The following is a 15,665-nucleotide window of genomic DNA, read 5'->3' on the forward strand; positions in this document are numbered from 1 at the left end:
TGGTCATAGTTTATAGTTTTGACATTTACTCATTAGTCAGGTTTTCAATGTTTATAATTTTGGCTAAACGTTAGCAATGTACAGGCCAAATACAGACGGTAGCCTCAGTGTTTACATAGTAGTAAGTGCAGTGTAATCAGTTTATTACCTAGAGTATTCAGTGTTTTCACTGTAGAAAGTGCAGTGTAATCAGTTTATTACCTAGAGCATTCAGTGTTTTCACTGTAGAAAGTGCAGTGTAATCAGTTTATTACCTACAGTATTCAGTGTTTCTTCACACTCTTTTCCATTGAAACGCTGCACACACACAGTCTTTTACACAGATGCACGTTGCAGTTGAAGACTAAAGTTTAGCAATGTCTGAAATGAAACAGAACCCCCCTGTTATTCAGACAGTTACTCAGCTGCAATACCCGTAGTTGCTATTTGACATGTGGAAGTGCTTCTGTGTGTGCGTGTACATACTGCACAGTGGCTGCAGCTCGTGGTGATCTGTTTTCTCCTCATGGTAGCTCTCCTTCTGTGCTCCCAGCTGCACAGGGCTTTGTGTGCTGTGTGTTTAAGCAATCACGTGCCTTTGGAGACACAGCTCTGCCTCGGCAACACCTCAGTACAACGAGAGCTTTGCTTTCTGATTACGCAGCGAAGCTGACTGCACTGTTTGAAAACAAACTGTGTGGGAAACCAGGAATAGGAACAGCTGCTCACTGTCAGACACAACAGATCTGAGGCACATGAGATATAACAGTGAGTGCAGGACACTGACACACAGGCACGTTACACATGAGATATAACAGTGAGTGCAGGACACTGACACACAGGCACTTTACACATGAGATATAACAGTGAGTGCAGGACACTGACACACAGGCACTTTACACATGAGATATAACAGTGAGTGCAGGACACTGACACACAGGCACTTTACACATGAGATATAACAGTGAGTGCAGGACACTGACACACAGGCACTTTACACATGAGATATAACAGTGAGTGCAGGACACTGACACACAGGCACTTTACACATGAGATATAACAGTGAGTGCAGGACACTGACACACAGGCACTTTACACATGAGATATAACAGTGAGTGCAGGACACTGACACACAGGCACTTTACACATGAGATATAACAGTGAGTGCAGGACACTGACACACAGGCACTTTACACATGAGATATAACAGTGAGTGCAGGACACTGACACACAGGCACTTTACACATGAGATATAACAGTGAGTGCAGGACACTGACACACAGGCACTTTACACATGAGATATAACAGTGAGTGCAGGACACTGGTGCCTTTTCTGGTCATCTATTGAAAGTTAATGTACCCCCCTGCCATGGGTACTAGCCAATGAGATACCAGGAAATAAAAAGCCAGTTTTCTAAATATTCTTTATACCTTCAGTGTAAGGCCACCCATATATTAAGTCTGCCTTGTGTTGCTCCCTTGGCCAGCTGCAATACCAAGGTTAGCTGTATCAAACACACAACACTGTGATTGTTCGAGCTGTTTTGTTTTAACCAGTCAATCAAAGGGCAGTGTTTGCCCTTGACTATGGTGCCTGTCGATAAGCATCTTCAAGTGATTCCATTCTCATGAATGTGACGGAGTGTCTGCATTGCAGTCTCTGGAATTGAGAACTCCAGTGACTGCAGCTGCTTGTATAAACTGAGAGATCCCTGTGTCTGCTGCGCTGGAGCTGGGTTCAGCAAGGCTCCAATGGAATGGGAATGTATGAGCAAGATCACCTCATTAAACATCACGGGGCACAGGGGTGTTCTTCACTGCAATGCACACTAACACTTCACTCATTAAACATCACGGGGCACAGGGGCGTTCTTCACTGCAATGCACACTAACACTTCACTCATTAAACATCACGGGACACAGTGGCGTTCTTCACTGCAATGCACACTAACACTTCACTCATTAAACATCACGGGACACAGGGGTGTTCTTCAATGCAATTCACACTAACACTTCACTCATTAAACATCACGGGGCACAGGGGCGTTCTTCACTGCAACTTCACTCATTAAACATCACGGGGCACAGGGGCGTTCTTCACTGCAATGCAACACTTCACTCATTAGCTTGACATATTCAGTTAACGGAATTAGTATGATTACCCCAATATATCCATTACCCTGGATTATACAAGTCATTGAGATATAGGAAGGAGCTGTCTGTGTATAGGCATGTATGTCACAATTCCATTTGTACTTTGTGTTTTGAGGTCAGCTCAATTTAATATCAGAATCTGGGGCTATATGGAGGAGCTTGTCCGTCAGTCCATACATGCACACGTATGTCACGCTTCCACATTTGAAGTGTACAGTCATTAAAGCCAGCGTGGAATGCCTCCAGGACCAGAATGGGCTCCCCTGCTGTTACTGCTGTGAAGTGTCAGGTGTTAAAGATAGTATCCCAGGCAGGCGTTTGATACAAGCTGAGATTTATTGTATTACTGACGCTTTTTCCCAGGGTACTTACCTAAGATTTGTTTTTTTGCCAGAACGATACCAGACCCGTGCCTGGTAAAAGACTTGTGAATGCTTCAGATAGCTCCTTCTCAGTAATGACATGATGCTGTATCTCTGGGACACACCAGAGCTTTTAAAACCAGCATTGCTTCATACTGTGATAAGGTATTCAAATAACATTTCCATTGATACAGGATGTTATTGTTTACCTTTCTCACCTGGGAGATTACTATTGCGTGGTTAATGCACTTCACAGCAGTAAACAATGTTGGTGCCAATGTGTGGGCTGCATGGAAGAAAGCCACCGCACACACAAACAGGAACATTTTCATTTCATCTGTGGATGACTCACCAATACTGTTTTTGTCTTTTTTTAGCCAACACTTTGAATTCTTGGAGCTCCATATATGGGAAATGACTTCCTGGGAGAGATTAGACAGTGTACTGTACTGAAGTCCATCTCCTCCATCTCTGCTATATCTCCTCTTCTTCTCCTCTCCATTTCCTCTTCTCTCTATCTCCTCTGTCTCCTCTTCATCTTCTCTGTCTCCTCTCTATCTCCTGTATCTCCTCTTCTCTCCATATCATCTCTGTCTCTCCTCTATCTCCTCTCTATTTCCTCTCCACCTCTCCTCTATCTCCTCTTCTCCTCTCCATCTCTTCTCCTCTGTCTCCTCTCTATCCCCTCTCTATCTCTTCTTCTCTCTATCTCCTCTGTCTTCTCTCCATCTTCTCTGTCTCCTCTCTGTCTCCTGTATCTCCTCTTCTCTCCATATCCTCTCTGTCTCTCCTCTATCTCCTCTCTATTTCCTCTCCACCTCTCCTCTATCTCCTCTTCTCCTCTCCATCTCTTCTCCTCTGTCTCCTCTCTATCCCCTCTCTATCTCTTCTTCTCTCTATCTCCTCTGTCTTCTCTCCATCTTCTCTGTCTCCTCTCTATCTCCTGTATCTCCTCTTCTCTCCATATCCTCTCTGTCTCTCCTCTATCTCCTCTCTATTTCCTCTCCACCTCTCCTCTATCTCCTCTTTATCCCCTCTCTATCTCTTCTTCTCTCCATCTTCTCTGTCTCCTCTCTATCTCCTGTATCTCCTCTTCTCTTCATCTCCTCTCTGTCTCTCTATCTCCTCTCCATCTCCTCTCTATCTCCTCTTCTCCTCTCTATCTCCTCTCTATCCTCTATCTCCAGTCTATCTCCTCTCTGTCTCTCCTCTATCTCCTCTTCTCCTCTCCATCTTCTCTCTGTCTCTCTATCTTCTCCTCTCCATCTCATCTCTATCTCCTGTCTATCTTCTTTTCCCTCGATCTCCTCTATTCTCCTCTTCTTGCTCCCTATCTCCTCATTAGATTTCACTATCCTTCTCTTGTTTGCCACTGTTTAAATTGAATTATATCTATAGCAGTATTTTGCATTTAAAATGAATTTGCTGTACTATAAAGAGATAAGAAAAGGCTTTTCATTCTAAATGCATTTTGCAAAGGACTAATACTTTACAGGTCACATTCATAAATACATTTCCAGCATGCTAAGTCAACCCCAGACATTTGATGTTAAAAAACTTCAAATAACAACTCCTGGAAATCTAAAAGCTCCTCCAAAGCTCCTGCTGACTTTGAGACACTTAGCCAATCCAAGTCAGAGATTCACAAACACACTTTATTCACAGCACATCACAAAGGAGCAGTCAAAAGATTGTATTGTTCACATAACACTCTGAAGCGGCGATATTTCATCTGACACTCTTCAGATCATTAAAATAGCAAAGCAGTGTATTCTGAATGCAAAAGCAGGATTCCTACTGCCTGCTGGACCAAGGTAGGAGTATTCCATTGCTGTACCCTTTTAAAAAGCTAACGGCTGCATTTGTGAGCAGTGCCATCACGTGTACAGCGCGCCGTATGCATATTTTTAGCTCTGCAGAGAGTGCTGAGAGGTGCTCTGCTGTTGATGGGCCTCGGTGGGAAGCCACATGGTTTGCACTCAGTAGCTCTAATAGGGTTGTTAGGATGACATCACAGACGGAGAGAGGGTCTGTGCAGTGAGTGATGTGGTGTGTGTGGGGTTAGAGTGACAAACACAGAGGTTGAAATGGTACAGGGTGTAGACAGTAATTACTGAGAGATGGTGCTTGAGATTGGCTTTCTCTCTGTGTGCTAAGCGTGGGATGCTTTTATCTGTCTCCGAACTGCAGTTAATACACCCCCACTGTCATTAATTATTAGTCACATCTCTAGATTTCCACTAATGGGGTTTTTCTTTTTTTTAATGAAAAGTGCTTCAAAATGAATCTTCTTTCTGACCCACAAGGCTTTTCAGTACATTTATAAATTCATAATGATTCCCCTCTTCAAGGCAGTACTATTCCTGGCACCCATTAGCAAGAAGGATGAATGGATACAAAGGTTATATAGTAATACTTAAAGAGATTTCTTTGACAAACTTTTCTCAGCATCTTCATGTACTAGTTTTACATGCACACAGAGTCAATCCTTTTCTATGAGTGTTTGAATCTGAAAACAAGTGTGCAGAGTACACTGTACATGTCTGTAACAGGGCGAGGAGCCCTGTACATGTATTTGTTTATTTATAGAACGGGGTACCCCTCCGCCCCTGTGCAGTTTATTGTTTTGTATTTGTTTTATTGTAGTTGTTGTTGTTATAATTATTATTATTATGGTCGTTATTGTTATGGTTTGTTTACAAATATAGCGATGGAGCCATGTTTTGTTATTGTTTTGCAGCATGGATGGGAAGCCCCATCCACATTAAAAACCTCGTGCAGAAGGTGACCATCTCCCGAGTTAATTAATTGTTGTTGCTAATCGGGAGATGGTCACCTGTATATAAGCCTGCAGTTCTCCCAGCTCTAGGTGGGTGAGGAGAGAGGAGTGTAAAAGTAAAATTAAAACAATATACAGGATCAGTGAAGGCGATTGCCCAGCCTGACCTGTGTTTTGTGTTTGAGATTTTGTTTTTGTTCATCTTTTTATTTTGCTCTGTGAGCAGTGCGTTTAAAACCTTTTATTTTATTTATTTTTGTTTGGTATAAATAAACGGCGCCGCAGCGTCTCTTTTTGCACTGCAGTGCTTGTTTGTTTTCCTTCCTGATTCTGGCCTGACGTCACACTCTACCATGCTGTCACAGGGTCACTCTCACCTGTGTGCACCCATTAAACACACCCCTCCTGACTGCAGCGCTGCAGGTTTACATGCAGCGTATAAGAGAGGGTTTGGGAATTGATTCCACGAATAGGTAGCTTGATGTGCATATACAGTAAAAGAGCCACTTGAAACATCAAGGATGGAAATAAGGCTCCTGTTGCAGAGCAGTTTCACGCATTCCAGGTTTTACTGTGAGCTTGATTAGCCACAGTGTATAGGTAACAAGCTCAGGTGTGTCTTATTAAACCTGTTGCTTGTGTCTCAGTGCCTTGCTGCTGGCATGTTTATTGATATTTGTGTTGAGAGCATCTCAGGCCTGATTCTTCAGAGGAAGGCTGTCCAGTTGTGATCTGTGAGCACAGGGTCAGCCCCAGTGTGTCCCAGCCGAGCAGGATGGGGGGAGGGTCAGCCCCAGTGTGTCCCAGCAGAGCGGGACCGGGGGGTGGAGGGTCAGCCCCAGTGTGTCCCAGGCGAGTGGGACGGGGGGGGACGGGCAGCCCCAGTGTCACAGCTGTGTCACATGTCTTTAAGGAGGGGCATGCTTCAGCCTACTGTTCATGACTGGTAAGGGAAGAGGATGGCTGCAGAGGACACATGAAAGGCCTCAATCAGTCTGCACAACAACCCAAGCACTGGAGCAGGTAGTGAGCGGGGCCCTGTTAGGTATGCAGGAGGAATTTTACTGATAAACAGAGGACACTTTTTTAGGAACACACCTTGAATAATCACTTCAAAGCAATACATTCAACTGGAGGTGAAAAACAGGAGCATTGTAAGTGAACCATACCCACAGGCATTGATCCAGATCAGTCATCACAGGAAATCTCAGGGACTCAGGAGCACGCTTTGCCTTCTAGCCATCGATAACTGAGGCATGATTTGGTTTGTCGTAACAGTAACTTTGTTGTAAATGGGGGTTATCTGATAAACCCTAAACCCATCCATCTCTTCTCTCGCAGGTCCACAGTGCAGCCTAAGAGCTCCTTCTCTCTTCTCCCATCCAGAAACGGCTGGGGTTTCAGAGGGGTAAGTGAAGTAATCCGCTTTCTTACTGGTTGGGATTGTTACCAGCTGGGTCAGAGGTTCCCAGGCTGTCGTGTCTGAGCTAATACCAGCTGCTCCCAGAAATCTCCCCAACTGCAGCTCCCTCACTGATAAACATGAATCTGATAGTCACCTATAAGTTTTAATAATATACAGTATAGTTAGATAAAAATAATTGAACAGTGTAGCTAATCTTAGATATCTTTACAGTCAGTACACATACATTTCAGGTGGCTGTATTGCATCAATAGCAAGGCCTACTATATGTTATATCAAGATATTTTTTGTAGGTAGCAAGTTGCAGGATTTTTACATTTTGATATCTGTGCAATGCAGTGCTCAGGAGCTGGAGAGGGACTGGCTGTGAAGTTGATCAGGAGAAAAGCACTGTGATTGGTTGTTAGTGCTGTTTTTTTTTTTTTAAAACATCAATAATAATGCTTTTTACATTAAAAAAAAAACATTGGCCCTACTTTGAAAAGCGCAAAGGCAAAAGGAAAAATTTCAGAGAAGAATTAAATATTTTTACCAGCATGAAACTAGCAGCAAACTGCTCCCACCTCAATTGCTTCTTGCTAGATTTAGACCATTACAATTGTTTTATTGCTGTTGGAAAATGTGCCTTCAAAATAGAGCCCCAGGTATGATGTGAGGCCTACTTGACCTCTTATCAGGTTTGCCACAGAATTTATGACTGATACTGGATGAAACTTCAAACAGACTGCACTGTTCTCCATTGTATCCTGGACTGTGAGCCTCAAACAGACTGTACTGTTCTCCATTGTATCCTGGACTGTGAGCCTCAAACAGACTGTACTGTTCTTCATTGTATCCTGGACCGTGAGCCTTAAACAGACTGTACTGTTCTCCATTGTATCCTGCATTCTCTTCACTGCATAGGTCAGTGAAACTGGAACTGCAGCCCAGGCTGGAACGCTTGGAGATTTAGCAGGGCCTCTGTTTCCAGTACAGACCTCACATGCTGTCCACTTCGAACTGGATAGTTCTGGAAAGAAGGTGAACACAGTAAGGCATAGCTCTATTTGGAGACACTTATTTAATCTCTAGCTAGATTATTGCTATTCCCCTCTGCTTTATATTCTAGGTATATAAGCAGCACTGAGAGCTGCAGGTCAGTGGACTGTCAGGCTGTGTGTTCAGAATAACAGAGCTATTCAGTGTAGGATCACTTATTGAGTGGATCACAATCTGGCTTTTTGAGGTCTTGTCTCATTGGAAATCACCCCTTATGACATTCTTTTAACAGTACCAGAACTGTACTGTCAGAGTGGCCCTCAAGCATCTGCAGTATTAGTTTGAAGCGGCCGTGTTTCAGGAGGCCCCCAAGGTAGATTGCTGCTCTGTCTGTGTAAGAAGGGGTTGGGGGCGGCGGGGAGGCTATTCTGTGTAGTGGAGCGAGTTTGTTTGGTCTGTTTTGAACTCTAGTGTAGGGATTAATTAACAGATAGAATGCGCTCTTTGAAGATCTCCTGTGTTGAAGCAACTCCACGACTCTGTCACGTACAGAGCCAGTGAATGAAGCCTGTGCCACACCTCCCTGGCACTGTACCGCCTGCTCCAAACCTCCCTGGCACTGTACCGCCTGCTCCAAACCTCCCTGGCACTGTACCGCCTTCTGGAAAGGCTCCTCAAAGCGTCCTATATCATGTGAAGGATGCTGACATACCTTCTCTAGAGGATTTTGATTGCAGCTACTCCTGTCTCATTATTATTTATTATTATTATTTATTTCTTAGCAGATGCCCTTATCCAGGGCGACTTACAATTGTTACAAGATATCACATTATTTTTTACATACAATTACCCATTTATACAGTTGGGTTTTTACTGGAGCAATCTAGGTAAAGTACCTTGCTCAAGGGTACAGCAGCAGTGTCCCCCACCTGGGATTGAACCCACGACCCTCCGGTTAAGAGTCCAGAGCCCTAACCACTACTCCACACTGCTGTCTTATTACACTTTAGTCTGCATGGTCATGGTTTCAACCCCATGCAGTGACCGGTATCTAACTGAAGTGCTGCATGAAAAAGCAGGGCCGCTCATGCAGCACAAACCCAATAACACCACCAGTAAACCCTCTCTAAAACTGCGGCTAAATGTTTCATGAACTCCAAACCTGATTTCATTATTCTAAATGGGCTTAACAAAACATTCCTTAAAACAGTCTTTGATGTTTTGTGAATGAGGCCCGATATTCCTAAAGAAGTTTTCACACATGCATCTCTCTCCTGTATCTCATTCTTCACTTTGTTCTGCTCTCTCATCTTTGCTTTTAATTTCCAGCGTGACCGAGTTGTACCTACCTCTCTTTCCTCAGAGGTGCACTTTGAGGCAAGGGTTAATGGACACTTTGTGTACCTGAGACACATTCAGCTTTTAAATAGGGTTACTAAATGTTTTTACACCTTTAGTTGTAGCCAGCAAGGCATAAGAACACTCAGAAACCTTTTAAAACTTCGAAAAAGTTTGTCCATTGCACCATTAGAAAGCTCTTCAATGGCAATGCAGACAGACAGACAATGGAAAAGCATTGCTTCTGTAATGGTAGCACCAGGGCAGCTACAATGGGATAAGGTTGGTGTTGAATGGTCCCACAGTTGGAACATGTTCCTGTTTTTCCATCGCAGTGGTATGAGCCACAGTACAATGACATGTGACCTAAAAAATCTTTGGTAATACAAAGTGTATTTTCTACAGCACAATAGCAGGTCTTGTATGGTGACCTATATCCTTTTATAGCTAAGCTATGTGGTCTGAGGTGTGCTTGCATTTCTGTAAAGCCAGCTTGCAGCGTCAGTTTGCTGCCACCCCCGAGTGCTGCTTTGTTAGCATCATGGGTAGCGTGCAGCGTTACTTGTTACTCTGCAGGAGAGATAAACAGGAGAGTTTACTATACCATCAAGGACATGTGTGGCTGCACTTCCCCGGTACCAGGAACACTGCCCTGACTGGTGCAGAGGCTGCCTCTTTTGAACACCTTGGCTCTACCCCTTATGCAATTACCTGGGCTTGGAACCAGGTATACCTCGTTCCCCACCGCCAGCCTCCTAGTTCTCTATTCAATCAACAATCCAGACACAGGAGAGGCCCCAGAACACTCCTCATCCTGGTAACCAGCTCCAGTTCTGTATTCAATCAACAATCCAGACACAGGAGAGGCCCCAGAACACTCCTCATCCTGGTAACCAGCTCCAGTTCTGTATTCAATCAACAATCCAGACACAGGAGAGGCCCCAGAACACTCCTCATCCTGGTAACCAGCTCCAGTTCTCTATTCAATCAACAATCCAGACACAGGAGACGCCCCAGAACACTCCTCATCCTGGTAACCAGCTCCAGTTCTGCATTCAATCAACAATCCAGACACAGGAGAGGCCCCAGAACACTCCTCATCCTGGTAACCAGCTCCAGTTCTGCATTCAATCAACAATCCAGACACAGGAGAGGCCCCAGAACACTCCTCATCCTGGTAACCAGCTGCCATGAGCTCCAGCCGGACTACAGGCCCCCTTTGTGGTCTCTTTGAAGCCATTCCCATCATTGGAACCCCTTCTGTTTTCAACCTAGTTCTCAAACACCCACCCCCGTCCAGGTTTCAGTTTCTCTAGGGTCTCAATGTTAGTTTTAAATATGCATTGCTTTCCAGTGCCCATAGGACAGTAGTTGCAGACAACAGTGTGTAGCTACAGTGATTGCTCCAGAGTCAGCGTAGAGCACCAGTGCAATACAAATATTAAACTATGAAAATAACCTCTCTGTATCGACCCGCCCCAGTTCAGCAGCCTGAGTCTAGCTGTGTGTCGCGAGTGACCGGGCTAGGATGGTCAGGCAGGGAGACTCATTTGAAGAGAGGATGCCACACCAGCACCCCGGGGGCCGGCTGCTTGTGATTAATCATTCCTAACGAGAGGGAATCAGCAGCCAGCGAGCTGCCGAGAGGGGCGGTGTGGAGGCTTTCATATGGAACCACGGCTTTGCAAACATTGTCTTACAAGTCTGCTTCACATTGCAACACATTGGAAATCGGTACTCAAATTTTTTGGCTGAAGGAACATATTCATATTACTCATAATTCTGAGGGCTACATCCTCAATTATGTATTCCGAAATGTGATATAAAATGACATCATAAAACTGCACACTAGAGATTGAGAGCAGAGTCATATAGTTTAAATTGCTGCGTGCTCCTCTTGTTGGGAGTTGCCGGCCACTACAGCTTTGTGCTGCTTCTTGAAGAGCCTTCACTCTGCACTTGTTAACATGCAGCAGCAATCTCTAATCAGACCCCATTCCTTTTGCCAGGCAAGGTTGAAATTGAGTGTCCTGGCTTTGACTTCCAGCTCTCTGGATAGTGTCTGGTAGGGCACCTCATTCATAAAGATCAGCACACGATTTACAACAGAGGTCCTCAAAGCAAAACAGTGCCTGTGATGAGTAATCTGATTTCACACTGTCATTACAATCGACTGCTCATTCTCTGCTTCTGTGCCTGTGGACACATCTGTATTGTATTTTTATTATGCCATTATATTTTGGAACAAGGAATTAGTTAAATGTCAAGGTTGATACACAAGTTCCCGTGGCTAAATAAAAAACTGAGGACTGATTTATAGTGCTCAACTTTCAAGCCCCTTCAAGCTGCTGATGAAGATCAAGTTGATTTCCCTCTCCCGAGCAGCACATTTCTCAGCACCCCTGCCTCGTGCCCTTGAGGACGCCTCCACTGCAGAGCAGACTCGCAGTCTGGTCTCAGGAAAAGACAAAGAAAACAAGCCTGGAGCAGGAGGTCATGTGGTGTTATCTTTCCTGTTTGAAACCCCCTCAAAACAACAACAAAACAGAACAACAGCCTTCTACTGAAAACTGAAGGATCACTGAACTGGGAAAGGAGCCAAGACCTGTGAAGGACATCGAATCAGACTTGTGATGAGTTCTAGAGGCAGTGCAGTAACGATACACATTGAATTAGATGTAACAGCTGCAAATACTAAACAGAACCACTGGCACTGCATGCACATGGACCTCAGTGTCCTGTGATGTGTTTCGAGATTGCAAGCGCTACATGGCACAGTTTCACGACATAGTTTATTTAGTTGTAACTGGCTCTTCACAATCCTGACTGAGATTGAATGCTTCAGCGAGTCTTGGAAGACGCTGCATGGAGGACACTGCCAGGATAGCAGCAAGCATCCTGTGAGCAGCCTGTATGTGTTGGCTGTCAGGGAGTCAGAGTGACTCGCTCTGTACAGAGGGTTGCCCTTTAAGGCAGGTTTTAGTTACGGTATCTTCCCTTTGGCTCAAAATGCTTTTAGTTTATTAAAATCCAAACTATTTCAGAAATGTAGACAGCAGACGAAGTACGAGACGTGTGTCTTTGAAGTGATATCAAAGCATTTTATGTGATCAATGCAAATTCTTAATAGACCCAGTTTTCTGTAACTGCTTGAAATGAAGTGAATGCATAGTAGTTATTGAAACTGCTCTTTGATTCGAATGACTAATAGTTTTAAGCAGTAGCGTGAGTTTCTGTGTTGAGACCTGATGGTGGTGCTTCACAAGTGAAGAAAGCTTCTGTTCAAGCTCCTCATAATTCAGATCTCAGGCTGCCAGTGCTACAGATTAAAAAGGCAATAACCAAAGATGATGTTTGTTTCTCTTTGAAGTGCTGGATTGTTTCTACACGGAATGAAATGTTCAGGAAATTAGACCAGACTGTCACTCAGAAATGTACGATTGCTTTCCTTACTCATTTCAGTTCAACTTTCTGTGGTCACAGTGAGGAAATGAGCCACATTGATGTGTAACGATCACTCTGCACAACTGAGAAGCAGTGGCATTGTCCTCCCTAAGGAGATACTACTGGCCCTATTCCTATAGCTAAATAAGTCAGCAAGAGTGACAGACAGCAAAAGCAGGGACGTCAGAGGTGTCAATTTCACAAACAATCGGTTTATTATTGTGAACAATAATGTCAACAAATGAAAAAATGAACAAATGAATTAAATGAATAATGATGAGACAGGAATTCAAATAATTGCAGGTAACAGGTAAGAAATAAGATGGTACAGATAAGTATGTAGGGACAAACAGAAGGCTAAACAGATTCATAAAGTAGAAATGAATGGTGTCCAGAGGGTCTCCAATAAACCCACACTCACAAACACAACCCACACAGATAGACAAAAGATAAATAAATAGATACAGATGAAAACAGTGTCTTGTGGAAACAATTACATTTAACAGTCTGTGGCAATGGTGGGAGAATGACAGGTAGGCCCAACAAGTCCAGTAATAGCAGGGTAATTGAAATCCATACAAAGTAACAAAATAACAAAGTAACAGAAAAAATACAGGAAACAAAGTATCAAATTAAAGTAGAAAAAATCCAAACAAAAAAAAAAAATTCTCTCACCCACAAATAAGGCAGTCCAGCAAAGTGTCCCAAAATGATGGTGATTGTAGAAGGTTGAAAACATTGAGTACGTTGAAATTGTTGAGACTGTCCAGTAGTGTTGAGTTGAATGGTGAACAGTTGTTTGGAAAAAATCAGGAGGATCAGGAAAAAATGGAGGCTGTCACACATAAAACAACAAACACTAAACAGACCTAGAAAAACAGCTAAACTTAAACAAGTAACAGTGAAAACAAAAAGAGCAGTTTAGACAAAGCGCAGTAACAAAAGAAAATGAATGGATGCACGGGAATTATCTAAGGATGGTAATGGATTCACTGAAATTTAAGTAAAGAAAATGCTGTAGGTTAAGGGATTCCTCTGAGAAAGGGAGTCTCCCTCAGGCCTGATTAGCCAGCTTTAATACAAGTGCTGGCTACTAAGGAGCTCTGAGATTTCGAGGGGTGGAAATCTGAATGAGCCAATGGGGAGAGAGGATGAACAGAGGGTGGTTGCAAGGAACTATGGGAAATTAAGTTTTAACCTGGCCAGGCTACTGACCCTAATTAAAGGGACAGGTGGGTGAGACTTACACCCACATTATGTAGCATGGGAATTGCTACAGATGTATAACCAGGCTGCATAATCCAGTGAGAGACCACACAGCCTTGGAGTGCTCGCAGAGAGTGGTAGACTTCCACATGATGAGCTGCACTGTAGCCTATAGGGGGCGCTCACAGAGAGAGGTAGACTTCCACATGATGTGCTGCACTGTAACTTATAGGGGCCGCTGAGGTTGTGATTTCCTTTGGCTTCAATTACACATCCATTCATGGCAGGGTGTGAACACATTGAGACAGTGACTGGTCTGTCCTGGGACCTGGCTGGAACACATTGAGACAGTGACTGGTCTGTCCAGGGACCTGGCTGGAACACATTGAGACAGTGACTGGTCTGTCCAGGGACCTGGCTGGAACACATTGAGACAGTGACTGGTCTGTCCTGGGACCTGACTGGAACACATTGAGACAGTGACTGGCCTGTCCTGGGACCTGGCTGGAACACATTGAGACAGTGACTGGTCTGTCATGGGACCTGACTGGAACACATTGAGACAGTGACTGGCCTGTCCTGGGACCTGACTGGAACACATTGAGACAGTGACTGGCCTGTCCTGGGACCTGACTGGAACACATTGAGACAGTGACTGGCCTGTCCTGGGACCTGGCTGGAACACATTGAGACAGTGACTGGTCTGTCCAGGGACCTGGCTGGAACACATTGAGACAGTGACTGGTCTGTCCAGGGACCTGGCTGGAACACATTGAGACAGTGACTGGTCTGTCCTGGGACCTGGCTGGAACACATTGAGACAGTGACTGGTCTGTCCTGGGACCTGACTGGAACACACTGAGACAGTGGCTGGTCTGTCCTGGGACCTGACTGGAACACATTGAGACAGTGACTGGCCTGTCCTGGGACCTGGCTGGAACACATTGAGACAGTGACTGGCCTGTCCTGGGACTTGGCTGTCTGATTCTGATGATGCTCTGGCTCACATGTTCTGTTTCATGCCTTTTCTGTAGTCTTCTTCAAACCATAGTTTCTTAACTTCTTATAGACCGTGTGGATTGCATTCAGCTGTGGATTTTACACATTTTTTATTTTGAATTAAATATTTATGGCCAATAGTTTTCTCTGTGCAGCAGTGTCTAAAAAACATGGTAACTGGCATGGAGTATTTCTAATTAATAAAGAAATCTGAGAAAATGCTAATCTTATTTTGGCATATATACAGAGCAATGAAATGAAGTGGTAAAGCAAAGCCGATACATACTTGAGTAAATGTGCTTCAGATCCACTTGAAAATCAGACTCGTGGAACAATAGAAATGCAAGGTTGTTACGAGAGCGTTATGCTAATGAGTGGAAAGGCATGCCTTTAATGTCGGGTTAACCTTACATTGACCCTAAACTGTGACTCATGCAAAATATAATGCAACCTTCCCTGGTCTGCTGGACAAACAGAAATAAAATCTCAAAGCAGAGAACAGGCGAAGCAGGTCCAAACTACATGAACATAATTTAGATATTTTATTTAACATGATGAAACTACAAAACGATATCAGAAGCCATGATAGTAGTACAGTATTTCATGTTAAATTTTGAAATGTCACATTTTTCAATTTACTGTTTTTCATTAAGTATATGGAAAACTACAAAGCAGTATGTAATTCAATATGTGAACATAAAATTATTCAGCAGGTTTCATTTGACTTTATAAAGCCAAATTAATTCATTCTACAGGGTGATGTAAAACTGCTGGCCATAGCTGTGAACCTGGTGTGCTTTAAATGTTTCACTGCTAATTGAATTTATTTCGTATTGTTAACAGAACTTACTGCAGTTTTTGTGCTGGACTACCAGGCTTATTTTGGCAAGCGGTGCCTGATGTAATCAAAGGGCTGTTGTACACTGTGCCAGCAAGCAAAGGAAAACAAGTGGAACTTACTGGTGACAGACTTGAGGGTGAAAAAGGGTTACAGTCTGACTGC

General features: G+C 43.8%; 1 protein-coding gene across 1 annotated transcript in view; it reads left to right on the plus strand.

The window, feature by feature from the left end:
- The window catches only part of LOC117414068 (rho guanine nucleotide exchange factor 3), a 144,668-nt gene that overhangs the window by 26,562 nt on the left and 102,441 nt on the right, over nt 1-15,665 (plus strand). The window contains exon 2 of the mRNA XM_058999355.1: nt 6,616-6,682. Coding sequence (XP_058855338.1) covers nt 6,616-6,682 — 67 coding nt within the window. The remainder of the gene's footprint in view (nt 1-6,615; nt 6,683-15,665) is intronic.

The sequence above is a fragment of the Acipenser ruthenus genome, chromosome 25 (assembly GCF_902713425.1).
Source record: "Acipenser ruthenus chromosome 25, fAciRut3.2 maternal haplotype, whole genome shotgun sequence".
In the NCBI taxonomy this organism is placed as follows: Eukaryota; Metazoa; Chordata; class Actinopteri; order Acipenseriformes; family Acipenseridae; genus Acipenser; species Acipenser ruthenus.